The sequence below is a fragment of the Balaenoptera physalus genome (assembly GCF_965194825.1).
Source record: "Balaenoptera physalus genome assembly, chromosome: 10".
In the NCBI taxonomy this organism is placed as follows: Eukaryota; Metazoa; Chordata; class Mammalia; order Artiodactyla; family Balaenopteridae; genus Balaenoptera; species Balaenoptera physalus.
In genome coordinates this window covers 51,953,521-51,981,347 of record NC_138889.1, presented here as the reverse complement: position 1 = coordinate 51,981,347, position 27,827 = coordinate 51,953,521, and the positions used below count along the sequence as shown (strand labels likewise).

Here is a 27,827-nt window from a genome sequence, read left to right as displayed (position 1 = left end):
AAAAGAAAAAGAATTTGTCAAGTGAACAAAGGACAAAGGGAATTCTGGGCAGAGAGAGTAATAACTGCTAGTCACAGAAGATGAAAGCATATAAGGCTCAATAAGTGCATTTAAATTTTATTCTAAAGACCAACTCTCATTTTATAAAATAAATAGATTGTATTTTATATTCAGATATTATATTTGCATCTTCTTTATAGCTTGTTCTACAGTCTCAAGCTCTCTGTAAATTTTTTTGAGGGGTTTATAATTAGGAAAGACAAAGATAGAATTGCAATGAGGAAACACAAATTGTGAGAGAAATTTAACAGCTCAGGGGAAAACCCTACGATAATGCATATGTAATATTTCAATATCATCAACAACCACACAATGATCAAATAAAAGATCAACAAGAAAATCCACTTTCTTTGCTTCCAATAAGACAATTAAATATGCATAAATCTCCTAGAATGAGGGGAAAATGTGTTCCTAACTGTGATTTTCCTCAGCAGTCTTCTTTCTTTTTTTTAAAAAAATTATTTATTTATTTATTTTGGCTGCATTGGGTCTTCGTTGCTGTGCGTGGGCTTTCTCTAGTTGTGGCAAGTGGGGCTACTCTTCGTTGCGATGCGCGGGGTTCTCATTGCAGTGGCTTCTCTTGTTGTGGAGCACGGGTTCTAGGCACATGGGCTTCAGTAGTTGTGGCACATGGGCTCAGTAGTTGTGGCTCGCAGGCTCTAGAGAGCAGGCTCAGTAGTTGTGGTGCACGGGCTTAGTTGCTCTGCGGCATGTGGGATCTTCCCGGACCAGGGCTCGAACCCGTGTCCCCTGCATTGGCAGGCAGATTCTTAACCACTGTGTCACCAGGGAAGCCCCTCCTCAGCAGTTTTCTCAGCATGTCCTCCCGCCACCCTTCTCCCAACCCCAACAATCTTCACATCTTCACTTCTTTGGACTGTGTCAGCTGTGTTTTGACGATTGTGTAGACACTCTACTTTCATGATTTCTCACTAATAGTTACCCAAAGCAACTATTCGTCTGCAATTTTATGGGTCATTGTGTTTCTTTAAAAAAATAGGCTTTGTGTTTTTGCTGCTCATTGCCAAATCACCATAGCTAAGAATTAATCCTAAAACTCTAACATTCCTCCTTTTGCTTCCTGGAAAAGTCTCCCACAATGAATGATACCTATTTTTAGGAAATTTAAATATTTAAAAGAAAATGAAAATATTAAAAATTTGGATAAGATAGGGTGTGATTATATTACAAAGAAGTTAATCACTTATAAAGACTCTTCTGAGTGACCTTAAAGAGGAATTTATATATTCACTATCCCGTAATAAAGATTATTAAATATCTTTATATGAATATATCTATTATATGAAACTAGGTAACTCTTGCACATATTTCCAAGGGAATGGATTGGCTTTAACCCTGATTTAAGATCCCTTTAGTCTCCAGTGACCTCTTTAGGGGATAGTAAGTGTTCCAAATTTGTCTAGAAAAAAAACCATACTACTTAATGAAGAACAATTGCATGAAGGATTCTTTTAGAAATTGTGATCCCTTGGCAATTTACACAGCATATTGGGTATTATGACAGTCACACTGAAAGAAAATGTAATACTAATTATTTCTGATTTGAGAAAAATATCTTAATATATGGGGAGCATATGTAAATGGTAACCCAACTAAGCAACAACAATTTTTTATTCCTTAATTCTCTAGGCTATTAAGCATTCTCCTATTAAACATTTTTTTTCCCCGGTAAAACACTGCACATAAAACTCACTGATATTCCTCTATGGTCTTAGTTTCAGTTTTCACTTATATAAGTTACTCATTTATTACATGGCTGCCTATAAGGGCAGAAGGAAATGAGGTCGATGGAGATGAAGTGGAAATGAGACTTCTCAGTGTACAAGTTTTAATATTATTTTGATTTTTGAAATCATGTAATTATACTATCATTAAAAAATAAGGTTAAAATGATATACCATTCATCATCAAACATTCACCCACTAAAAACACATAAATAAGTTTTCTCCGAATATATTTATTTAGCAAATTTATGGAAAGCCTGATCATTCTAGATTGATTCAGCTATCCTTATGTCAATAAAAGAATTAAAAAACAGTATAATGCTAAAGAACATTTGAATAACAGTATGAAGCACAAGAAATAGAATCAGAGGATCTGGGTGCAAGTTCAGTTCACAGCACTTACTAGCATGACCTTGGGCAAGTCACATAACTTCACTAAGCTTCACTTTCCTTATCTATGAATTAGATTGATGCTAATATCACCTGTCTATTTACCTCTTGGAGTTGTTTTGTACATCAGGTGAAAAATTGCAAAGTCTTATACTTGTGATAGTTAATATTTTATATTTTATTTAATGTGTCTAAGGCTTACAGAAATGTACAAAGCCACTATTTGGTTCACTGGGATAAAAGTCTATTTGGTTTGCTTAATTTTTTGTTTTCACACACCAAACAATGAAAGTAAAACTAAGAGTGTCTTTGTTTTTGGCAGCCTGGTCAGCAGCGATGCCACAATCAATCTGGGGACCACATAACCCACTCTCATAGATCGACTATTTATTTCAGCAAGCAAAATCAATGTTTGGGAGCTCTCGTTAACTAACATGACTCTTAATTGGCTTTTCAACAGGGATGAATTTGCTCTGCCACCTATGGTTCAACAGAAACTGCAAGGCATGAACATTTGTTTAGCTGATTCATTCATTCTACAAATATTTATTGACCTCCCACTGTGTGCCAGGCAGTGTTCTAGGCCTTGAGGACACAGCAGTGATTAAAATACACAAAACTTGATGCTCTCATGGAGTTTACATTCTGGTGGAAAAATAACTGAGCCTTCAGCTTTTTTTTAATCCTAACCACACACACACACCTTAATTTGAACAGCTTTTCTTGCCTTCTGCTAAAACAGCTTAAAACTGTTTTTTGGTGGCATAATCCTTCATGTGTCCAAGACCAAACATGAACAACAAATAAAGTCAGCTCTGGTTAGAGTGGGAGTGAGGCCAGGACCCAGGCTGTGTCCGCCCATACTCCCTGACCCTTGCTCCTGCAATTCCTTCAGTGGACTCTAGGAGTCTTCAGAGAGCAGTTTGACACTCCCACACAGGGTTATTTCCACATCAATTCTATTACCTGAAGAAATCCCTCAAAAGCCTGTCTCCACAGTCTTCCAAAGGCTTTCTCAAGTTCCTTTCCCTCTCTGTGTCTACATCTCTCTCTCTCCACATAATAATCACATTATAGGCTTTCTAGTCTTTCTGATAATTGCCATAATATTGAGAGTTATCACTTATTGGAGATGTGCTATTTATCAGGAACTGTGCTTAGCATTTTACATGCATTGGTTCTCTTTATTCTCTAAATCATCCTGTGTCATGGGTGTGAATCCCCATTTTACAGATAAAGAATGATATTCTGAGAGGTGAAGTAATTTGTTCCAGATCACACAGCAGTTAATGGTAGAGTTGGAATTTGAACCATATCTATTTCACAGTAGAAACTCTTAACCACTAATGCTTCCTATATTCTGGGAGGCTCTGGCCCTCTCAGGGATAATTCTAAGAATCGTGCCAAGCTCTGATTAGAGCAGAGGGGTAGAGGGTCTACTATAACAAGCCTGTTGTTGAGGGCTATGATCTTAGCTATCATTTATGATGGCCTTCTACATTCCAGACATTCTATATCCATTTCCTCCATTTCTTCCAGCAAATTTGGAAGGTGAATATGATCATCCCTTTGTAATAGGTGAAGAATTTCAGGTTCAGAGAGGTTGTCAATCACGTAAGGCCTCACAGGTAGTACGTGATGAGCCCTCTGCCTGCCTTTATGCCAGTTTGGGGCCACAGCTATTCTCAGAGCTGAACCACAGGCCCCAAACTCCAATATCCTGAAAACAACAACAACAAATTAAAAAAGAGAACCCTTTTTTTTTCAGCCTGGATCTGTTCTCTGGCCCAGGGTCTACTCCAAGCCAGTCCTGCCTGTCTCTGTTCTCAGTCACGTCTAGTTCTAGACTCCACGATCCCACCTGCCTCTGGCCCTCCCTAACCAGAACATTCCCATCTCTCTTTCCCCATCCGGCTCATTTTTGTCCCCTCTCTTCCTCTCTCCTTTCTCTCTCTGTGTATTTGGCATCTTTCCTTCTTTGGATTCTCCATATCCTTTACATCCCTTCCCATTTTTCTCTCCAACCCTCTTATCACCATGTGAATCTGGTTCCTTTTCCTCTCTCCTGTGGGAAGCAGTCTAGTGCAGTGGTTGTGCTGGTTGTTCTGGAGTCTTTCTGACTAAGACTGAGTTCTGGTTTTACTCTACTCGTTAGTTGTCTGACCTTGGGAGAACCACTTATGCTTTCTGAGTCTCAATTTCCTCAGTTGTAAATGAGCAAATGGGCAAAGCAATAGAAAGTATGTCACAGGTTCTTGAGAAGTGTAAATAAGTTAACATATTTAGAATTGTTAACATATGTAGAAGCTTGCAGAATGTCACCATGCACATAGTGAGTGCTCCATATAGGCTAGTCTTAATTATTCTCTTTCTTGCAATCATCTCCCTTTCTCTCTCTCTTCCATTTTTTCTCATCAATAGTTCCTTATGCTTTAGTTAAAATTAAAAAGTGAACAGAGAGTTTCTGTAAAATAGATACAATAATTCATTGGCATCATTCATTTATTTTTTCATTTGGTCTACATTTATTAAATGCCTACTATGAGCTAGGCACTGTGCTAGGGACCAGGGATACAACAGTGAATAAAATATGCTTTTCCTTGAGAGGTATACTTGTTTTGTAACTAGTCAAAAATTCTTTGCCATACTTCAATAAAACGGATGAATTTATGCATTTTAATAAGCCCACATGTATGTCAATTGGTTTTGTCACCTACTTTCCCCCCTGAGTCTGTCTACTTCTGTTCTGCCACTACACTGATCCCACCCCCTTGATGAATGCTTTTCAACCAGTCCTTCCCTAGCCCCTTCGGAGCTCTCTAGCCTGTTTCTATTCAGCAGCCAGATCCATCTTTTTGAAAAGCAAATCTGATTCTGCCAGCCTACAGCTTGAAACCTTTCAAAACTGTTGCTTTCAGGAGAAGGAACCAAATACTTAACACAGTCCTGGGTGATCTGCCTCTGCTTCCCGCTTCCAACAACCTAGGCGCAGTGTTTCTCCCACTTTTTCCTGTTTGCTTTCAGTCCTTCCATAGCACCATCCTCTCTCCTCCAGAGGTGACTTTGCACACCTTTCCCTCCTCTTCCTTACAACTCCTTTCTCTGCTCTGTCTTGACAAATTAATGCCTACTCACCCTTCAGAGTAAAGAAAATATTATTTGGGGGGATCTCTTCTTAACCCTCTATCGAGTTTTTTGTTTGTTTGGGTTTGATCTGATTTAGTGTACTCTAAGTGTATACTTGAGTTTCTAGACTCTAAGAGTCTAGATCCAAGTTTCTTTCTTTTTCTAGAGCACTCACCTTAGCTTGTATAGTGTGATTTTACTTGGTTGACTGTAGGTACATTAGGGAAATGTCCATATCTTTTTTGCTCATCTTTCTAGCTCTAATGTCCAGGGCAGTGCATCACTCATCAGAAGCATTTAATAAACATTAGCTGAATAAAAATTGAATGAATGAATTTGTGTTCTGTTATTCCTTTTTTTGTTTGTTTAGTATAGTTTGTTTTTTTAATTCTAAAATACATTAATAATTAATATTGATAGGAAGACTGATAGACAATGCAATTATTTATTTTATAAGGAGATTCTGTACATCAGGGAAGCATCTTGAAGTACAATACAATGGGCTTTTATTTCTTCTTTACATTATGATTGTGAATTGTTACTTACATGGAAAGAGAACACAAAATCCACTTTATATATATATTTATGTAAACACCTGAAAAGACTTGACTCCCAAAGTATCTTGTTTCAGAAGAACATGAATGAGATGAAAGATGAACTAGATTCCTTGGTGGCACATAGAAAGCAGACAAGTAGCTCGGGAAATCAAATCCTGTTTCAAGCTTGGCACATTAAGGGAAAGGAAGGCAGTGAAAGGGGTTTGAAAAATGTCATCTGAAGCCACAGAGGATGCTGGCATAAGCCAAATAGTTTCCAAACCAACAAGATAGAAAGGTTAGAAGAAGTTAACACTTAACGTGCGGCCATCTTATATACAAACTTCTAACAACTTTGTAGGATTGTCACTTATATTCCCTTGGTCATATTAAATGTTAATGATCTTGAAGGAGAGGTGGGCCCAGTGTATCTCCACAGCCATAAAGCACTTGACATTTACTGAGAAATCCAAATACCTCCCTATTCCTCATATGGAGGGAAGATACTACCTTTTAAGGTCACTTTAGCTTTGTTTTAACCTGATATTCTGATTGTTCAGCAAACCTTACATGGGCATGAAAGGAGGAAAAGAGAAAAATCTTCTGAAAGATCACATACAGAACAACAGGGACTGCAGAAGGAATCAGAAGAAATCTATAAAATAGCCACAATTTTCTGAACATTAAAGGGAAAAAGCCACATTCATCAGTTAAGTAGAAACTATTTTTTTCCCTTCCATTTAGAATGTATAGGAATTAGAGGGAAATAGTAAGGCTGTATGGTTTTCAAAAAATTCAAAGAAAGCAACTGAATCTTCTCTTTTAGGAAATCATATTAATATATATTACACATACAAAAAGGAGTGGGGCCTGAGTCAATGCCCAGGCACCAGCTGCACTGACTACATCTTGGAAGAGGAGGGGTGAGTGAGGTGGAAGCTCCCAGAGAGGGTCAGCAGGAAGATCAGTGTTGGTAGTTAAGGCAAAGAGCGCAGCAGGAGAAGGCAAACAGTGCTGAGGAAAAGAGAGGAGCAGTGGGTCACGATCTTGCCCCTCCCAACTGCTTCTCCAAAGACCTTTTTCTATCTAGCACTCCACATCCACAGGACGTTGCTGTGACTCTGGCTGGAAGTGGGGGTGCTGACACTTGTGTGCACAAGTGCTCCCACAGAGTTGCTGCAACTCTGCTTTATGGGGGAGAATACATCTTTTGGTTAGAATGATTTAGAGTATCATTTGGTACAACAAAAGTACAATAGCCTATACAAGTTAAGCCATGAGTCAGTTTTCTGCCAAGTTAGCCTCAATGTAAAGGCCTTTTTTTGGTTTTGTTTTTATATATAGGAAACATATATGCTTTCTCATTTTCCCAACTTGGAATCTGGTTGCAGCTCAGATTGTTTAACAGATAGGAAAAACATATGTTCCCATCATTTCTTCAAGATTTCTTTCTTTTTTTTACAAATAAAAGTCAGAATGACTTGTGCCAAAAGGAAGAACATGTCAGATCCTGAGCTGCTCTTGGGCTGGACTGCCTGAAGAGGGCTGGACTGCTGTGTTACAAGAGGTACAGTGCAGTGCTTTCAGCTGACATGCCAGTGTGGTATGAAGGCTTCCCTTGGAGGTGGGGGCCCCTTTTTTCCAGAAGTTTGGGGGCCTCCAGAAGGTTTCCCCCATCACCAACTGGATGTGATGGCTAGAATTTAACGCCTACACAGGTGGGTCTCACAACAGGACAGGGCAGGTAAGGCTAATGGTGCAAACTGTGCCTCAGCACAGGCAGTCATCTTGGGTGAGGGCGAGGTGCAGCCAATAAAACTTGGAACCTGCAAGTGACTCAGAACATTGGTGGCTGGTGAGCGAAGAGCCCTCAGGTATGCTGCAATATTAAAAGGTTCAAAAGCACTGACAAAAAGTGTTCAGTTTTGCCCAAGGCAGCACATGAGAATCCATTCCAGTGAAATGTTACATTCATAGAAGTGCTGTTCACCCCAGAACTGTATCCCAGAGGACTCAATTCTGGCTGTGCTGAGAAGTGCTGAAGTTCCCTCCATGTCGCTCTGGCGACTGAAGCAGCGAAGCAGCCCTGTTTTAGGGGGTTGTTTAGATCCTCTCTCAAACTTCAGCATCATGGACGGTGGTAGTGTGTAAAATGTTTGCTCTCCTCATGAAGTTCCATCTCTGAGCTTTTAAATTCATTTAATTCTTTTCTTATGGAGGCCTTGTCAGCAGGGGTCAGTTTGGCCCAAGGTTTGTCAGCTTGCCAGTCATAATCATGAGCATCTGTTACCTCCACGTATTCATTAAACCTCAGAATCTTCCTGGCAAGTAGTTCAGCCACAGTTGGCCTTTGACTGAGCTTTCTTGTGAGCTGACGTTTAATCTCTCGCTTTTCTGCCTGATGATCAGCTTCATTTTTAGGTTGTAGTATGTTTCGTTGTTCTAGTTCTTCTGGTGTTGGTCTTTGACTCAGTCGTACTTCTGGAGTCCAGAAATCCAAAATCAAGGTGTTAGAAAGGTTGGTTCCTTCCGAAGTTTCAGAGGGAAAATTTGTTCCATGCCCCTCTCCTAGATTCTGGTGGTTGCCAGCAGTCCTTGGCATTGTAGACACATCACTCTAGTCTCTGCCTTAGTCACACAGTGTTCTCTCTGTGTGTGTCTGTGTCTCTCTGTCCAAATTTCCCTCCTCTTATCTGTTCTGTCATTCCTTAATTTTTGTAATGCATCAGTGGCTCTTTACTAAGAAAGCAAATTATCCTTGGCAGTGGGAACATGAATATGAGGAAATGGAAAGAGGGAATAAGAGAAGACTGTCTTGAACCAAAGTACAATTTGGATACTTTTGCTTTTTATAGACTTAGTCCAAGAGTCTACCAGGAATCGTATTATAAAGCACATTAAAGATGTATACTTCATATTTCCTAGGCTTGGTTTTTCTATCCTGAAGTTGCTACTACTTGTGATTCTGAGAATTTAACATATTGTCCTATTTCAGTTTTCTGTGCACTTGATTTCCTGAAACTGATTTTTTCATATTGCTTTCTTTCAGCCTCAAAAAATCTAGTTGTAAGCTTGGTAATTACAATTTAATTTATTAAATGGATAAGATTTAGGCTACAATGGGTCTATAAACAAAGAGACCATGTACAGTAAGCTGTTAATCTTGAAAGCCCCCACAAGCAATAAGTGCTTCCACTTGAATTACACTTAAAACTATTATTGAAGGGTTCAAATCCTATTAAACACAGAAAGAGAAAATTTCCACAGATATAGAGCTTTCCCCTTCCCACAAGTGGGTGAAAGCAGAATTTCCATGTTTTAAAATGTGTGGAATAAAAAGAGAACATTTAGAAATTACCTGCTTGTGATTATTATTGTTGGATGACAAGTTTTAATTAGAATACACAGTAAACTAAATTTCACAGAACGTCAGCTGGAAAGAGCCTTAAAAATAATCTCTCTAGGGACTTCCCTGGTGGCTCAGTGGTTAAGAATCCGCCTGCCAGTGCAGGGGACACGGGTTCGATCCCTGGTCCGGGAAGATCCCACATTCCGCAGAGCAACTGAGCCCGTGTAGCAACTGAGCCTGTGCACCACAACTACTGAGCCTGTGCTCTAGAGCCCACGAGCCACAACAACTGAGCCTGCGTGCCACAACTACTGAAGCCCGCACGCCTAGAGCGTGTGCTCCGCAACAAGAGAAGCCACCGCACTGAGAAGCCCACGCACCGCAACGAAGAGCAGCCCCCGCTCGCCGCAACTAGAGAAAGCCCGCACGCAACAACTAAGACCCAATGCAGCCAAAAATAAATAAATAAATAAATAAACAAATAAATAAATAAATAAATCTCTCTAACCATCTTAATTAACAAACAAGGGAATCAATGTTCAGAAAAGTGATGTGGCTTACAACATGGTCAATAAAGCATTGGCTGCAGAGTCAGAGAAAGAAGAAAGATGTATTTTTACATTTGAAGATTGGCTTAAATAGGGGGATAAGCAAACAGATGCAGGGGTAAACTAGATGGGAACCCAGAATATGGTGTTAAGTTAGTAGGTATTTTAAATCTGTCTTGGTTTATATTCTTCTTTTTGTCTCTGTAGATACTGTTATCTAACATCCTGAAATTTCGTATCAAATGGGAGGGTTATCTAACAAGGATTTGTGTTCACTTCGCGATCCTTGTATACTCAAGAATAGAATTAAGACTCTTTATTTCCATGTATTTGATCTGGATGTTGCTAAAGACAAGTAAGGATCCAAGAAATGTTCTTGGTTGTCAAAATATCTCTAGCACGAGGATTTACTTAGCCTCTTTCAGTACTAAGGAGTGAATGCTTTATGTTACCAGATACCAAGAGATCCCCCAAATAATACAAACTTAATATATAGATGATATACACAAAGATCAATATATTTAATTACGGAATGAGAGTTGCTATGGAGATGGGAAGAGGGATTATACAGTGGGAGGAGTAATGACTTATAATTACCTTTGTAAATATTTTTAATCCCTTTGATATGAGCTTGGGATGTTGTATTCCCAGGATAGAAAATGAGGTCAAGAGAGTTTTCTAAGAGTCAGGAAATGGTACCTCCCTTTGTAGTCATTACATTTTTCTAGGCCCAAAATGGGGTGTGGGCATGGAGAGAGGGATGCAGCATCATTCATCATTAAAGTATCTGGAAGGAACCTCCCAATGAATCTGTAGACTCTATTTGCAGGAAGTATCCTTTTGGTCATATTTTATAGTGCTATGTGTTAGATGGAGGCTGAGGAGAAAACAAAAGCAACTAGGAGAAGGCTAGGAAAGGGGAGCATTGAAGAGACATCCTGGGAGATTTCTAGTTGCAGGAGGCGGCAGTGTCTGCTGGTGGAGGTGTATGTATGTGAGAGAGAGAGTTGTAGAGAAAGACATGGCTAAGCAGTACAAATTCTAGAGTCATATGAAGTTTTATTTGTTTCCTTCCTAATATTTTGGTAAAAATTAGAATATACCAACCAGATTAATTAAAACAGATTTAATGCAACATATTTGGAGAAATCTGATATGTGGCGATACAGACTATCACTGAGGATGAACTGATTGATGATGGATAGATGGATGGATGAGTGGATGGATGGATGAATAAAGGGTGCTACAGGAAGAATTTAGGATGAAGAAGAGGAAAATCATAATATATTTGAACTATTTATTGAACTATCAATATATCCAGATTGGTGGGTTTTTTAAATTAACAATAATTGTTTATACTTTTAAAGCTCTCATATATATCATTTAACTCTGACACATGAACAACAGCAATTAACAACAGTAAGCTAGAAAGGAAAGTGACGTTTTGTACATGAGAAAGCCCTGAGATGCCATGAGAATTTTTTTTAACTCCTTAATGTCCTTTTGATCATAACAATATTATTGGATGATTCCTTGGGCTATTTAAGCCATCTGCGCTCATGAGTTATTATAGTGAATTAAAAGAATTAAGAAATTTACTAGCTGCTCAACTTTAGTAGCTATGACAACTTTTAAGATATTGAACTGCTTTCCTATCTAGAGGCTGACTGAGCTTCAGCTCCCCCACCTGTGAAATGAAGAAGCTGGACAAGACGGTATTAAAAGGATTCCTCCAACTCTTAATTTCTATTTCTCAGTGATTCTGGTTAAACCACACAGAATGCATTAAGTTAACTAGATTGTTCATTCACTTCTTCTTAAATCATGCAAAAAAATGCAAACAAAAAGGATGTTATGTTAGTGACAAAACTTTCAAGTAATGGAATTTATGCTTCTATACCACCTGAGGTCAGGGGTCATGTTTTTTATCTAGAATTTAATAACTGAAGGGTTATTCTGATAATACCTTACCCATTCTAACCTTTTCTTTTTGTAGGTAAGAGTACTGAGACTCATAAAGATGAATAACTACCACAAGGTCACACAGCTAGAGTTAGAGTTGGCATTAAAATACTGGTCTCGTCGACGTCCAGAGTCCTGCACAGTACTTTCCACTCCAGTGCTCATCTTAAATGTTTCCTGATGATGCTGATGCAACTTCCGATCAAGACCCACAGCTGGACCTTATGAATCTTGCCTGGGCATTTAAGATGCAGTTATTTGTACTGAGAAAATATTTCAACATGCCACAGCTGCTCATTCGTATGCATAAATCTATGTAGACCTTGATTTAAATAAAGAAATATAGCTTGCATTGCAAGTAGGCTTCTTGGATGTTGTAAATACTCTCCTTTCTGAGAACTTTCAGAAGGTGTCAATATTCTTCCAAGGTTAAGTTGCATATTAATTTCAAGCTTTCATTGTATCTTTTACCCTATAGAGAAATGCACCATGGTCTCCAGCTCTGGTTTAAGCTCGATAACTTAATTCAGAGTGGTTACTCTGAAGATCAGAGTTTCACTTCACGCTAAAAAGAATATATACTTTTTCCCCCCTGAATTAGCTACACAATTTAAAAGAAGTAAAAAAGATTATTTAAATTAATTTCTGCTTTAAAATATAGTAAGTTACTCAAAGAAAATTTATAGTGATGGCTGAACGACTTATTTTGATTCACAGAGCCATCCATTAGGATGGGGTTCAATCTTACTTCATCCCAACTCACTGCTTCTTTAACTCACTTGCAGGAGAGGCCATAATGAAAGAGAATGAAGCCTGAATAGGTTCACTGTGTCACTAGCTGAGGAGTTCTAGCGAGATTTATGAATTAGCTTGATAATCTGTATTTAGAGGGGAGGGATAGGCAAAGTAGAGGTGAGTGACACGTGAACTTCTTAGACCCCCTGCAGCTTGATCTGTTCCTAGTAAAACCACTGAGCTATGACCAACCATTGAGTGACACATGTCAGAAATCAAACCTTGTGATATAGCCTCATGTGACTTTGCCCAGTACTCCAGGTAGAGGGAGTCCCACCCAATAGTGTCAAATGGCAATTTTTGCAGGGTCCCTAAGTATTCTAGAGCAGTGCTTCTCAAACTTTAACGTACATACAAATAACCTGTGGATCTCAACAAAATGCAGATTCTGTTTTAGTTAGCCTGGGTTGGGGTTCAAGATTGTGCCTTTCTAACAAGCTCTCAGTTGCTATCCATGTTGCTGGTTCACCAACCACACTTGGCAGACCAAGACTCTAGAATAACTCATCTCTTCCCCCAGTTTCCTACATGGCTCATTCCATCACTTCTTTTAGGTCTCTGCTGAAATACCACCTTATTAGCAAGACCTTCCCTACCCACCATATATTTCTCTGTCACTATCACCTTTATTCTTCTTCCTATTTATTTATACTACTTATCACCATTTGACAAATTTTATATTTATTTGAGAGGGGCTCTTTGGTTTGCTGCTTTATCATTTTCCTAGAATGTTGACTGAGGCATAGTAAATGTTCACCAAAAATCTATTAACTGAATGAACATGGCCACTCTGCCACAATTCCATTCCATAAACCAGACCACACTTATGAGTCTCCAGGCAATAATCAACTCTGTCCTTTGGGATTTTCCTTTAGGAACTCAAGTATTCTTTTAAAGAATAAAAGGTGGAGGAAATCAGGCCCCTCCACTGTCTACTCAAGTCCATCGACTTTCTCCTTCCTACTTGCAGGCCCTTCTGAAGCCCTTGCAACGTCCCCAGCAGTGCCCTGAGTAGCCAGATTAAAGGTCAGGGGATATTCGTGGCTTTCATGGGGACAGCTTGGCAATTAATTGTCTCCATTTTGTGCTCTATCCAAAAACTTATATTGTTCATTCAATTCTCCTAGTGAATATCTGATGGTTTGTTATTTCAACCTGAGTCAGTAACCTCACACTAAATATAGGTGCTATTATATTAGTGAGAAGGCAACAAATGCTGTAAAGATTTGTCCCAATCTGACCCAGGGGAATGTTGTGTTAGACTCTTTTTGACAAATGTATAATTAGGTTGTAATCAATGCCTTTTTTATTCATCAATGATGTTAAAGTTGAGTTACAGAGCTTTAAAAAATGAAATGTGAGACTTTTAATAGTCTTTTCTTTGTTCTATATTACAGAGCAAGAGCTGTGGATTTTCTGCAATGCAGGAGAAAGGGAGTTTACCCATTAGGGTTGCTAAAGGTTTTGTAACGACAACAGCAAAAAAGGCACCACCTAAAAAGAGCATCAACACCAAATGTCCAATATAGGGATTCATTTACCATTTCTGCATCTAATATCAAAACTCCAGGGCACTCATTCAATATTCACTCAGCAAATATTTCTTAAACATCTACTATTAATATTTGCCAACACACTAAAGATATTATATTGCACTTCTAAAACAAGGGGAGACACATTTGATAACTCTTTAATAAAGCATAGTCAAATTCATATTGAGCACATTAACATGGGAGATAAAATGAGTGGTAGAAGGGTCCTTGCCCTCTAGAAGCTTACTTAAGTGGAGGAATGTGCAAATCACGACAAGGGACATACCAGGTGTCTGAATATAGGTCTAGGGAGCTCAGAGAAAGAATCAATCAACATTGATTCAGCAGATTAAAGATGACTTTGTAGTGGAATTGGCATCTGAGGGCCTTCAAGATGAGCAGGAATACTACTCGTGGAAAGGGAGAAAAGGAAATTCCAGGCAGAGGAACCCACATAAGCAAAGGTCCAGAAACATGACAGTTCAGGACGAAGGGCAGGGGCAGGGAGCAGTCCTGTGAAGCAGAGCCACAGTGAAAAAGGATGATGTTGGTGGGTGGTGGTAGGGGGAGGGGGCATGGAGGTTGGCTGGGACCATACTGTGAAAGGCAAGGAGTTTGTGTACAGGCATCTTGGGGTGATATCTTCTAGAATGGTAATTCTGAAAGCAATGATGAAGATGACTGGGAGGGGTAAGGAAATGGGTGTATATATGTGTGTGTGTGTAGCAGAGGTGGGTGGGCATTATGTTTCCTTTTTTCCAAGTAATGTTGGAGTAATTTCACTAATTGAATATAGGTAATTGAAATTTTTATGAGAATTAATTTCTCATATTGCTTAAGTAGAATTTATTCTGAAGTATCAGATACATGATCCTTTTTTAAAAAAAAGAGAGAAAATAACTTTATTATTTTCTTTCTATTATTAATGTAATACCTGTTAACTTCAAAGTAAGCATGTGACATACATTGGATAAAAAAAGATGGTAAAAATGAATCACAATCACACCATGAGAAAGAAACATTTGTTTGTATGTGACTCTTTAAATTTGGCTTCAATTCTGCCACCTAGAACTAGGCATTGAATAAGACTGATGATGGATAGAGTAATTCAGACAACTGGGGCCAAGTTCATTTTAGGCAGAAGTGAGTATAACAAATTTGGCCTTACCCTGTGCAGTGAAACTTGCCAAGGAAGACACTTATTGTTATATTATGATAATTATAAATTATTTATCATTATTTCAAAAAATGCGCTAAGTACTACGAAAAATACAGTTGGAAATGGTTTTGTATTTTGCAATATACACTTATTTACCACTTGTTTTCTGCTTTGAAGCAAAAATGAAAAAGTGCAAGTAGTAAAAATGAATCCCTTCAACCTTCTATTACTGTCAAGTGGAAAATCAAGTACTGAAGAATGGTAAACTTTTCTTCATTAGTTCAACAACTTTTTAAGAAATACCAGTTAAACGTACAACACTGAAGATAAATTTATCAGTGAACAAAACATAGGTTTTGGTGTCTGCATGCTTGGAACTCACAATCTTATGTAGCTTATCAAGATATTCTTTCTCCCTGCTCTCTGGAATAGAATTCTCACCCATTTTTCAAAGTCTGGTTCCATTTTCCCACTTCCATGAAGTACTCTTGTACTGTTCTGGCTCCTGCAGGTTTATTCCTTCTCTGACATTCCATAATTCTTAGAGATGGTGCCATTATCATACAATTTTGGTTATATGTCATCAGGAACTGATCTCTATTAAATGTATCTAAGTCTCTTTTCCTGAAGGAGATAAAAAATTCCTTAAAGACAAAGACCTGAGATAGGGGTAAAAGTGGAATTTTCTGTATATCTAGTAATAATGAGCAAGGCATCTAGAATATTCCTGATAAAAGTATTTGAATGTAAGTGAAAAACATTTTTGCAGAAAGCCTGGTTCTTGACCATGTCACAAGAGATGTCAATAAAATTTGTCTTAGCATGGATACCTCACAATACTGGTGCAAATTAAGGGGACTTGGTGAGAATTTCCTAATGGAATCTCATGGTATACTCTTCTTTTCACTTGTTATTTTAAAGGCAAATTGATCATTATTTTTTAAATATGTCATATAAATTACATGTCCCTAAATGACCTAAACAACAATCCAATCAGTTTTCCATTTCAAACAATAGTTAAATTAAGCTATATTAAGCTAAATTAAGTTAAATTAAGAATAGTTAAATTCTTCTCCCTTTGCAAAGGGAGAAGAATGATTGCTTGATGTTGCATTACCACATTTCCAACTGATTTAAAGCCATGACAAATTAGAATGCAGTTAGGCTATTAAAATAGGGAAGTCATTCCATGAGTCTGATTTGCACTTTGGCATTTTGAAATACTAAGCTTGTTGTTGTTATTTGCAGGTTTCTTTAGAAGCACTTTAAAAATCAATTTATTTGATTTATAAGACATGCTTTGAACAGGCATCTTGATAAAGTACAGCATAGTATCCAAAGTGAGTATATTGCTTAAAGGAAACAAAGCTGTAAGGAAGCTTAAGATGAAGATTTATGCTGATAGAACTAGGACATGCTTGTCCTTTATTGTAACTTTTAAAGCTTGGAATCATTCTGTTCAAGGTTATTTGAATGACTGTCTTCACTATCAAGAGCTTCTAATTGGTGTAGCTATGGTTCTGACCATCTTATCAGTCTCCAGAATTGTTTGAGATGAAATTTTTCAGAAATGGGAACACAGTCAGCGATATTTATGCCTTGCGTCAGATTATGGTGTAGGGCATAGAGTTTGAGACCCAAAGATAACAGCTATCAATAAAATGGAAGAATCCCATGAACAAGTTCTTACTCTATATGAAGTAGAATTTGTTCATCAAATTGTGTTAACCCAGATCTTTTTCATTTTCTGTTTTACAATAGGTACTTTGGAGCTGTTTATTCCTATTAGAAGACATATCTACTAATTTTTTTTTTTTTTAATTTTTATTTTATTATTTATTTTATTATTTTTTTTTGAGTGTGTTGGGTCTTCGTTTCTGTGTGAGGGCTTTCTCTAGTTGTGGCAAGTGGGGGCCACTCTTCATCGCGGTGCGCGGGCCTCTCACTATCGCGGCCTCTCTTGTTGCGGAGCACAAGCTCCAGACGCGCAGGCTCAGTAGTTGTGGCTCACGGGCCTAGTTGCTCCGCGGCATGTGGGATCTTCCCAGACCAGGGCTCGAACCCGTGTCCCCTGCATTGGCAGGCAGACTCTCAACCACTGCGCCACCAGGGAAGCCCCCATATCTACTAATTTTTAAGAAGTAGAAAGACTTATCAAAACTGTCTGGGAAGAAAATGTTTCCTTGGTGCTGTCATCATCCATCTTTGACAAACACAAATCCCCTCTTCCCAGATGGCTCCCTGGCCATATCTGGGCTAGGCCAATAGAAGAAAGCAATTAATACTTTTTTTTTTTTTGGTATAACTTAATTGCAAATTCTAATTCTAAAGTCAGGCAAAGTGAAAGTGACATACCAAAACACATAATGGCAGAATGTTTTCTTTAGTCTCTCATAAAACATGTGGTTGGCCACCATTAACGGCAAAACCTAAGATGTCACAGGAAAGACACAAACCTCAATCTTCCAAACATCAACAGACCAACTGATGCTAAGAAAGAATCATTTGAAAAGGCCAAAGAAGCTCTTTATGCATGTGGATGCACAAAGGCTCTTCCTTGGAGGTCCCTTGTACTTTCACATTCATCTGTTAAATTCTCTTCTCTGCTAGCCATGTAGACCAAAAACAATTAACTACATTTCTTGAAGACAGAACCATATTCCACTTTTTTTTTTTTTGTAAAGTCTAGTCCACAGTGATATACATAACTACATTTCTTTAACAAAACAGCAATTAATATATATACATTTGCTAAGAACTCAATTCCACAGTAGGGAACATCCCAACTGTCTCACTGATCCTCATTCTGATCACAGAAACAGATGTTGAAACCAATCAAAAAGCAGGTTTGGCTAATCTAATTTAGAATATCTCACCAAATCTCAATTGGCTAATTCAACTTATGACGTCTCACCAAGTCTCAGGGTTTACAGTGATGTATTCCAAACAAGGGATAGTGTGGCAGAAGAGGCAAAAATAAAATAAAATAACATAAAATAAAATAAAATAAAAATTCCACATCAAGGACATCCAAAAACCACGTTAGTGTTAATCAATAACACTAAGTTATTGACTAAGTAAGTCATTGACTAAGTAAGTCAATGACACAAGGAGAGACTATGGTCTACTGATCATGGTCTATTTCTGTAGATGAGATCTCTCCCCCTCGCTTCCTAAATCTTAATTGCTTTTATAGTATCCATTGCTGACCAAAGGTGCATACCAGATAAGAATATAAATGAAATAAAGCTGATGCTACTTGTTATTTGTTTAAATTCATATTTTCAAACTGGACTTTCTAACTGTTGGATGTTTTCCTTGGAATTGAGAGTAACAAAACCTCATGTTCTTTGGACATAAACCACAAAATTTTCACCATAGATTGCTTTAAAAAATCTTGTGGATGGTGACTGGTTAGTACCGGCGATCAGAAATGCAGGCACCCGTTCACACAGAAACACATCAGAACACTGTAAGTTTGAGTTCTCACTGACCTTCAGGTTGGTATTGTGCTATAATCGTCACCGTCTGTCCAGCCCCCTTTAGTGCGGCAGCAGCCTGTTCATGAGATGCTCCACGAAGGTCAATGCCATTCACCTGAAAGAGAGGAAGCCGGAGAATTTTGGTATTTCATAAGGCATATTATTCTGATAGACAGAGGGAAAAAGTTTCCCAAAACTGAGAGACTAAGATTATATTACCTGCCTCAAAACCCTTCATGTCCTACCCAGGCATTTGAGTGTTAACCTATCAAATTTCATGCTCTTGATAACTTTAGTTAGCAGAAACATGAAATTTCACCTCGGACGTTTGTGCCATGGTCTGAATGGGTTGAAAGTTTTGTCTACCCATGTCCAGTAAGATTTTAGTGTGTGCATTTAATATGCTTCTATGAGTTTCCTAGATTTCTGGGTTAGATAGGAGCCTTCAAAATTAGAAGGAAAACAGGATAATAAAGAAAGACACATGTAATGTATGTAGACAAGTATGTGCTGACAGAATAATACATTCACATGAGATTCTGGGGAGACTGTATGGAATGGGGCTGGCTGCCCGCCAAATCCCTCTCTTTGGTCATATGCCTGGTCCTGTCATCCTGAGCTTGGTTAGACAGCCCTGAGCCTTGTTACCAAAATAAATTTGACTGCCCCATTTCTTATGTATAATTCCAGAATGAATTGTGACAAAATGAAATAGAGAATGCCAGGAGTTTATGTTGCTCTTGCTAACTCCCATTTTGGGGCCCTTGCCAAAAGAGAAACAGAGCATCTAAAAATTAAGCACAAAACTCTGCCGAGAGGGAAAAATCACTCTGAAGTCAAATTTAATGAGACGCAAAAGCTAAAATCTTTCTCAAATCAATTCAGTCTAAGCCAACACAATGTAATTACTAAGTGCTTTCCAATGACAGGGCTCTGTGTGTGCCCAGGAGAGGGATGGTGGATGGGGAACAAAGGTGAACAAGACAAGCCCCTAAGAAGCTTTTCAGTTTCAACTGAACACACAGAGTCCAGTTTTCCAAACTACACAGCTGATATCTGAATTCTGTTTCCTTTTACTTCCAGGGAAGATGGCTATGGAACATGAAAAAGAATAAAAGAACTGATCAGCTTATCTACACATAAAATATAGAATCTTATTTCACTTCTCATCAGTCTTCTTTGACAACGATATTGAGCGGTGGATGGGGGTTGCCACTGAGTTTTCCCTGTCAGGCCTGGAACATCTGTAATCTTTAATCCCACAAGCTGGTGCTCTCATAATAACTTTGTTAAAGTCTCCTTATTCACTTTTACTAATTTCATGGCTTTCTATTCTGGTGAAAGCATTGATTGGCTTTCTATGCTTACTGAGAGCTTTGATTACACGGTAACACTGGGAAGTCCACTGAGTGAACCTGGGTCTGGCTGGGCCGCTCCTTACTAGCTGAGTGATGGTCATATCACCTCTCTGAGCCTCAACTCTCTCCTGCCTCAGGGAGAAGGGACTGTTAGGCTCTTTGAGTCTAAACCCTCTTTGAACTATAAAATCCCAGATTTAATCCTTATTAAATGACAGTCATTTCAGAGACTGTCTACGTGTCGATGAGTCAGAAGTATGACTCAGAGAGCCAGAAGAGACAGGAAAAGTAATTTGATCTAGGCTCCTGCCTACAGGAAGCTGAATGCACAAACGTCATAGGCCGAATGACCTCTTCTTTTGTCAAACAATTAGACTTAACTTTTTATTAAAAAATAACATGTGATCATGGTAATGAATTCTTATGTTTCAGAAAGGTGTAAAAAGAAAAGTAAAAAGTCCCCTCACCACCTTCACTCCCAGAAGTAACCACCATTAGCAGTTTTTAGTGTATGCTTTTTAGAAATCTGCTATATGCAGGTGCAAGCAGGTTGCTTTATCGCGATTTGTTTCTATTTTATATTTTAATATATTATTGACTTTTAATTTAAACAGATAAGATCATATCATATATATAGTTGTATAACTTGTTCTTGTTTAGCTTTTCATTTAACAATCTATTGTGGTCATCATCCAATTCAGCTCATATCATTCAAACGTTTAACAGGAGCCTAGTATCCCATGGTATGGATGTACCAGTATTTTTTCTGTAGGATCCCTTCTGATGAGGTTGAGGCTGTGTCTAGCTTCTTACCATTAAAAATACTTATGGGGACTTCCCTGGTGGCGCAGTGGTTAAGAATCCACCTGCCAAAGCAGGGGACACGGGTTCGAGCCCTGGTCCAGGAAGATTCCACATACCACGGAGCAACTAAGCCCATGTGCCACAACTACTGAGGCTGCATGCTGCAACTACTGAAGCCCGCGCACCTAGAGCCCGTGTTCCGCAACAAGAGAAGCCACCGCGATGAGAAGCCCGCGCACCCCAACAAAGAGTAACCCCCATTCGCCGCAACTAGAGAAAGCCCGTGCACAGCAGCAAAGACCCAATGCAGCCAAAAATAAATAAATAAATAAATTTATTTTAAAAAAAATTCTTATGAAGGTGTTTCTGAAGGATAAATTCCCTGGGAATACACTTCTTAAGTTAAAAAGTATATGCATTATGTTTCTTTTAGTTTGCTATTGTACATTTAAAAAATATTTATTTCCTGAACAAACAGAAACTAATAATGAAGAGAACAAAAACAGGCCATAATCTCATTGCCCAGATAACGTATTGATATAAAAAATATAATTAATATACAGTCAGCCCTTTATATCTGAAGGTTCTGCATTGACAAATTCAGCCAAAATCGGATTGAAAATATTTGAAAAAATTTCCAGGAAGTTCCAAAAAGCACAATTTGAATTTGCTACATACCTGGCAACTATTTACATAGCATTTACATTGTATTAAGTATTATAAGTAATCTAGAGATGATTTAAAATATATGGAAGGATATGAATAGATTATATGCAAATACTACAGCATTTTATATAAGGGACATGAGTATCTGTGGATTTTGATATCTGTGTGTGTGTGGGGGGGGTTGTCCCTGGGGACAACTGAGGGATAACTGAATGTACATAATGCACATATGTGAAAATTAAAGCCATACAAAAAGGTATAAAAATAAAAGCCTTCCCCTACCTTTAATTATTCTCTCCAAAGGTAACCATGTTAATGGCTTCTTGTATATACTACCAATTATTTCTGTTATGAATATAAGCAGGTTTATAAAATTATAAATAATTTAAAAATTTTACACAAAAAGATAATATTTTAAATATTGCTTTATACTTTGATTTTCTTCCATTTACTAACACATCTTAGAGAGCATTCTTTTTTTACTGAAGTATAGTTGATTTACAATATTATATTAGTTTCAGGTGTACTGCCCAGAGATTCAATATTTTCATAGATTATACTCTATTTAAAGTTATTACAAAATAATGGCTATATTTGCCTGTGCTGTACAATATATCCTTGCTGCTTATCTATTTTATACATAGTAGTTTCTCTCTTAATCCCGAGAGCATTCTTCAGTCACATATTCTTATACATTATCTTATTCTTTTTAATAGCCATGGAGGGTTCTATTAGTCAATGTAAAGCTATTTTACCAGGGCACAGTTGATGGGCGCTTAGCTTATTTTAGTATTTTGCTATTACAAACAATTTTATAATAAATATCATCTAACAGTAAGTTGTTGGATAAAGGGTATGAGTGTTAAATTTTGGTAGGTAATGCCAAGTTGCTTCCAAAAATGTAGTATTAATTTATACTCCCACAAATAATATGATTGGCTACTTCCTCACACTCTTGTAAAAATTGCTCATACCCTAACATTTGACCTTGGCCATTCTGATAGGTAGACAATTATATTTTTAAATTTTGCATTTCTCCGATTATGAGGTTAAACAGCTTTTTATATGTTTGTTGGATATTTAAATTTGTTTTTATATAAAACGCCTGTTCACTTATTTTGCCTTTTTTTTTTTTTTTTGGTTTGGGTAGTTTGCTCTTTTAAAAATTTATCTGCATATTAAGAATATTGGTTCTTCATCTCAGATAACTATTGCAAATATTCTTACTAGTTTGGTATTTGTATTTTTTATTATTGTATTTTAAGTATTTAAACTTTTCCCTTGTATGTTATTTCTTGCCATACAGAAGTTTAAAATGTTTTATATAGTCACATTTTTTTTTTCCTTTTTAGCTTTTGAGTTTTGTATTATATATTCCCTTCTCTGATACATACTAAACAAATTACCCATGCTTTCTTCTAGTACAACCCTGGTTTAATTTTTAGCCATTTAATCTTTGTTGTACTGGAACATATTTTGGTGTTTGATGTGAGAACCAGGTGAACACACCCTTTCTTGGACCTTTCCTTTATAGCGTCAGACTTCTACATCTTTCAATATTTTAACCATCCTCTGAATTTCTCTGAGTTAGTGCACTAAGGGGCCATGAAAAAGTGGGAAGGAACAAAAGATTTGGAGTCAGAGAGAACTAGATTTGAACCCTGAGTCCACCAGTTATACCTAAGTAACTTGGGAAAGTCACTTAACTTCTTCAAACCTCAGCTTCCTTACCTGTAAAATGGGTATAATATCTACCTGCCTATCAGGGCTGTTGCATGAAATAGATGAGACAATAACTGTAAAGCCCTTAACACAGAGCCTGGCGCAAATAGGCATTCAGGAAATGATATATATTATGCTGTGAGTATTTCTTCAAAGAGTTGTGATTATAAGTGATGAAATAAAATCTAATGGAAATGAACGAATACTGAATATAATGTATGGGTTACTTCATGGTTTTCTTTTCTTCCTTTTTTTTTTTTTTTTCTTTTTTAGGAACAATTTCAGCACTGGAAGAGCTGTTCATCCAGTGCTTACACATTAGAGATGGTTTCCATAGGGGGATGGACCTGCCCAAAGTAATATCAGAGTTAGCACAGGGTCAGCACCAGCCCAGAGTTTCTTTTGCCCAGTCCAGGCTTCTTTCCACTGTAGCAGATGCGCCCTATTATGTGTGTTTGTTTTCCACTGGGCCAGTAATAATCAAATCTTGCTCATCTTGGACCTAATTCTACATGGGTCTCCACATTTGATGCTGCGGTTATCCTGAACAATACTACATTGCCCGTGGCCCTGTTGATTTTCCTCCAGGTTTTAGCAAACATGCTTTCCTCCAGTCTTTCAAACTTTTCAAGGTCACTTTGATTCTTATTTCTATCTCTGAGGTTTGAGTTTTTATCAGTAATCTTTGCTCAAATAACATTTCAGAGGCATTCAAAAACAGTTTACATTATTAATATGACATTTTAAAATACCAAGTATGATACAGCCTCACATATTTATTATTTCTATTTTTCTACTTGAGCTTTAATTTTCTCTTCTTAAAGCATGGACTGGGAGATTGGACGCCATTCGTTACTGTTGAGATTAACAATGATAATCATTGATAACAGCATGAGGCATGCTCATATATATAGGAGACTTTTATACATTATCTTTTTTAATTCTCAGGAGGCTGGGATTATTTTTCTGACTTTACAAATAAGAAAACAGAGCTCAGGACTTCCCTGGTGGCGCAGGGAATCCACCTACCAATGCAGGGGACACGGGTTCTATCCCTGGGCTGGGAAGATCCCACATGCCATGGAGCAATTAAGCCTGTGCACCACAAATACTGAGCCTGCACTCTAGAGCCCGCGAGCCACAACTACTGAGCCCACGAGCCACAACTACTGAAGCCCACTCACCTAGAGCCCGTGCTCTGCAACAAGAGAAGCCACCACAATGAGAAGCCCGTGCACTGCAATGAAGAGTAGCCCCTGCTCACCGCAACTAGAGAGAGCCCGCGTGCAGCAACAAAGACCCAACGCAGCCAAAAATAAAAATAAATAATAAAAAAGAAAGGTATCGTTATAAAAAAAAAGAAAAGAAAACAGAGCTCAGAGAGAGTCACTAACTTGTTCAAAGTTAAGTAGTTGGAAGAGGTTAAGGATTTGAAACAGTCTAACTAAAACTCTTGAGCTCTTAACTGCCAATTCCCACTGTTCTCCCTTTAATAACCTATCCAGTTCTGAGGAGAAACTTGACTTTCAAGCTCCCTGAGACTGCAGCACACAATTGGGTGCAGCTGGTCCACTCTACCACAGCCCAAACAACCTGGTTTAGACATTATGGCCCAGCCTATGGTGATCAGATGGTATAGGGCTGAAGCGAAAGGCTTTGAGTAGGCTAGAAAATTCCATCTATTGCTATCTCCTTATATATACAACTGTCATTAGATCATAGAAAAAATTAAATTCTACTTGTTATAACATCCTTTTCACAACCATGTTGCTGATAGAAATTTAGCACTTCTAGTTGATTCAAGCAGTTGTAGGGTTTTTTCAGATGCTAATGTGAAGGTGAATGGTGGACCATGTCCAGAGTCAACACTTTTTCTTTTTGTTTTTAAAAGATGAGAACTATTTGCTATTTCAGCCACTAGGGCCCCTGGCCTGGGGCTCCAGGGAGTCCCTGAATAAATGACTCAATGTTCTTCAGAAATATTTGACTATTTCTTAGTATTATAGAAAGGATGCTATCACAATCAGAATTTCAGAAATGGAGAGAGCCTTTGTGACCCTCTTCAACTCCCAATGTATGATGTATACCTTTAAGCTGATTCACCACATTGTTCTCCCACCATGTTGACCTTTTTCATTTCTCTGATTCAGGCATTTCTGCATCTCTGCACATGCTATTTTCCCTACCTAGAACATAATTTTTCATCTCTTCCTCACCTGGAAAACTTCTCCTAGTCCTCAAAGATTCAGTCTGTAGAGGTTTTGATTTCTCCATCAAATCTGAATAGAAACTTGCTGGGTATTCTTGGTTGTAGGCTTTTCCCTTTCATCACTTTAAATATATCATGCTACTCCCTTCTGACCTGCAGAGTTTCTGCTGAAAAATCAGCTGATAACCTTATGGGGATTCCCTTGTATGTTATTTGTTGCTTTTCCCTTGTTGCTTTTAGTATTCTCTCTTTTATCTTTAATATTTGTCATTTTGATTACAGTGTGTCTTGGTGTGTTCGTCTTTGGGTTAAGCCTGTATGGGACATTCTGTGCTTCCTGGACTTGGGTGACTGTTTCCTTTCCCAGGTTAGGGAGGTTTTCAGCTGTTATCTCTTCAGATACTTTCTCAGGCACTTTCTCTGTCTCTTCTCCTTTTGGGACCTCTATAATGTGAATATTAGTGTACTTGATGTTGTCCCAGAGGTCTCTTCAACTGTCTTCATTTCTTTTCATTTCTTTTTCTTTTTTTTTCTTCTGTTCAGTGGCAATGATTTCCACTACTCTGTCTTCCGGCTCACTGATCCATTCTTCTGAATCATTTAGTCTACTATTGATTCCTTCTAGTATATTTTTCATTTCAGTTATTGTATTCTTCATCTCTCTTTGGTTGTTCTTTGTATTTTCTAACTCTTTGTTAAAAACTAACTTCTTGCTCTGTGCATCCATTCTCCTCCCTAGTTCTTTGATCATCTTGATTGCCTATCTCCACTTCAGTTAGTTCTTCTGGGGTTTTATCTTGTCCTTCCGTCTGGAATATTCCTCTGTTGCCTCATTTTATCTAAGTTGCTGTTGGTATTTTTATGTCTGTGGTAGGTTGGAGAAGTGGCCCTCTGTAGGAGGCGTCCTATGCGTCCTAGAAGTGCACTCCCCTCTTGTCATCCAAGCTATATGCTCTAGCCCTAAGAAGGCTGCATGGGTCCTTCTGTTGCAGCAGGCTATGTGGGTGGTCTGGTAGGTCTGCTGCTGGCTGCTGTTTAGTGGGGCCTGGTCACAAGGTGGCTGGTTGCAGAAACCTAGGGGGCCTTGGGGCTAGTGCTGGCTCACTGGTGGTGGAGTCAGGGTCCTGAAGACTCTGGGGCTGTTGCCCACCCACTGGCGGGTGAAGCCAGGTCCTGGGGTTAGTGCTGGACTGCTGGCAGGTAGAGCTGGTTCCTGGAGTCTGGCTGCAGGGCCCAGGGATCCCCAAACTCGTTTAAGATCATTGGTTGTGGGGGGCTGGTTCCTGACACAGTTGGGTATGGGGTCCAGGTGTCTGGGAGGTTGCGTTGGCCTGCTAGTGGGCAGGGCCAGGGCCCAGCTGGACCCAAGGTAGGATTTGGCCTGCATTGTGAGGTGGTGGTTTTCCGGCTTCTGGTGTCTGCCCCCGGGTGGGTCTAGAGGCTTGCGCAGGCTTCACGGCAGGAGGGGCCGGCGCCTGCTCACTGGGGGTTGGAGCTGGGTCTTGACTCTCCGGTGGGCGTGGCTGTGTCTAGAGGCATGTCCGGAGGCAGCTGTGGACTCTGAGTCTTTACGCAGCCTGTCTGCGCATGGGTGGGGCTGTGAACCGCTCAGATAAGTTGTTTGGCCTGAGGCGTCCCAGCACCTTCCCCAGCAGGCTGTTGGGCGGGGCCAGATCTTGGGCTAACGAGGTAGTGGGAGGTCCCACCTGACGCCGCCAGCGCCGCTGACGCAGCGGGAGAACGCGCTCCCAAATATGGCTGCCCTGGGGCCCGGCAGCCGCCCCGCTGATTCTCCGGGAGACTCTCCAAGACCAGCAGGTAGGTCTGACCCAAGTTCCTATCAAGTGACTGCTTTTGCCCTTGTTCCTGGCGCGTGGGAGATTTTGTGTGCGCGCTTTGAGAGTGAAGTCTCTCTTTCCCCCAGTCCTATGGGGCTCCTGCAGTTAAGCCCCGCTGGTCTTCAAAGCCAAATGCTCTGGGAGCTTACCTTCCTGGTGCCAGACCCTTGAGCTGGGGAGCCTGATGTGGGGCTCAGAACTCTCACTCCTGTGGGAGAGCAACTGCAATATAATTATTTTCCAGTTTTTGGGTTGCCTACCCCGGGGGGTAGGGGATTTGATTTTATCACCAGTCGTCGCCCCCACCCCCCCACCCCGCCCCCGCTCCTACCCGTCTCGTTGTGGTTTCTGCATATCTGTAGCTGTAGAAGGTCTTTTCTGGTAGGTTTCAGTCTTTTTCACTGATGGTTGTTCTGCAGATAGCTGTGACTTTGGTGTGCTCATGAAAGGAGGTGAGCTTGGGGACTTTTCTACTCCATCCCCTTGGCCGCTCTCCTCTAGAGGTTGCGTCTGAATGGACTTGTGGGATGTGCTTATTTATGAGCT

General features: G+C 39.1%; 1 protein-coding gene across 20 annotated transcripts in view; it reads right to left on the bottom strand.

Moving 5' to 3' along the window:
* Positions 1–27,827, bottom strand: part of DLG2 (discs large MAGUK scaffold protein 2) — a 2,066,111-nt gene that overhangs the window by 303,493 nt on the left and 1,734,791 nt on the right. For all 20 annotated transcript variants that reach the window (XM_082410132.1, XM_082410117.1, XM_082410128.1 and 17 more), the window contains one exon: positions 18,697–18,799. In XM_082410132.1, coding sequence (XP_082266258.1) covers positions 18,697–18,799 — 103 coding nt within the window. The remainder of the gene's footprint in view (positions 1–18,696; positions 18,800–27,827) is intronic.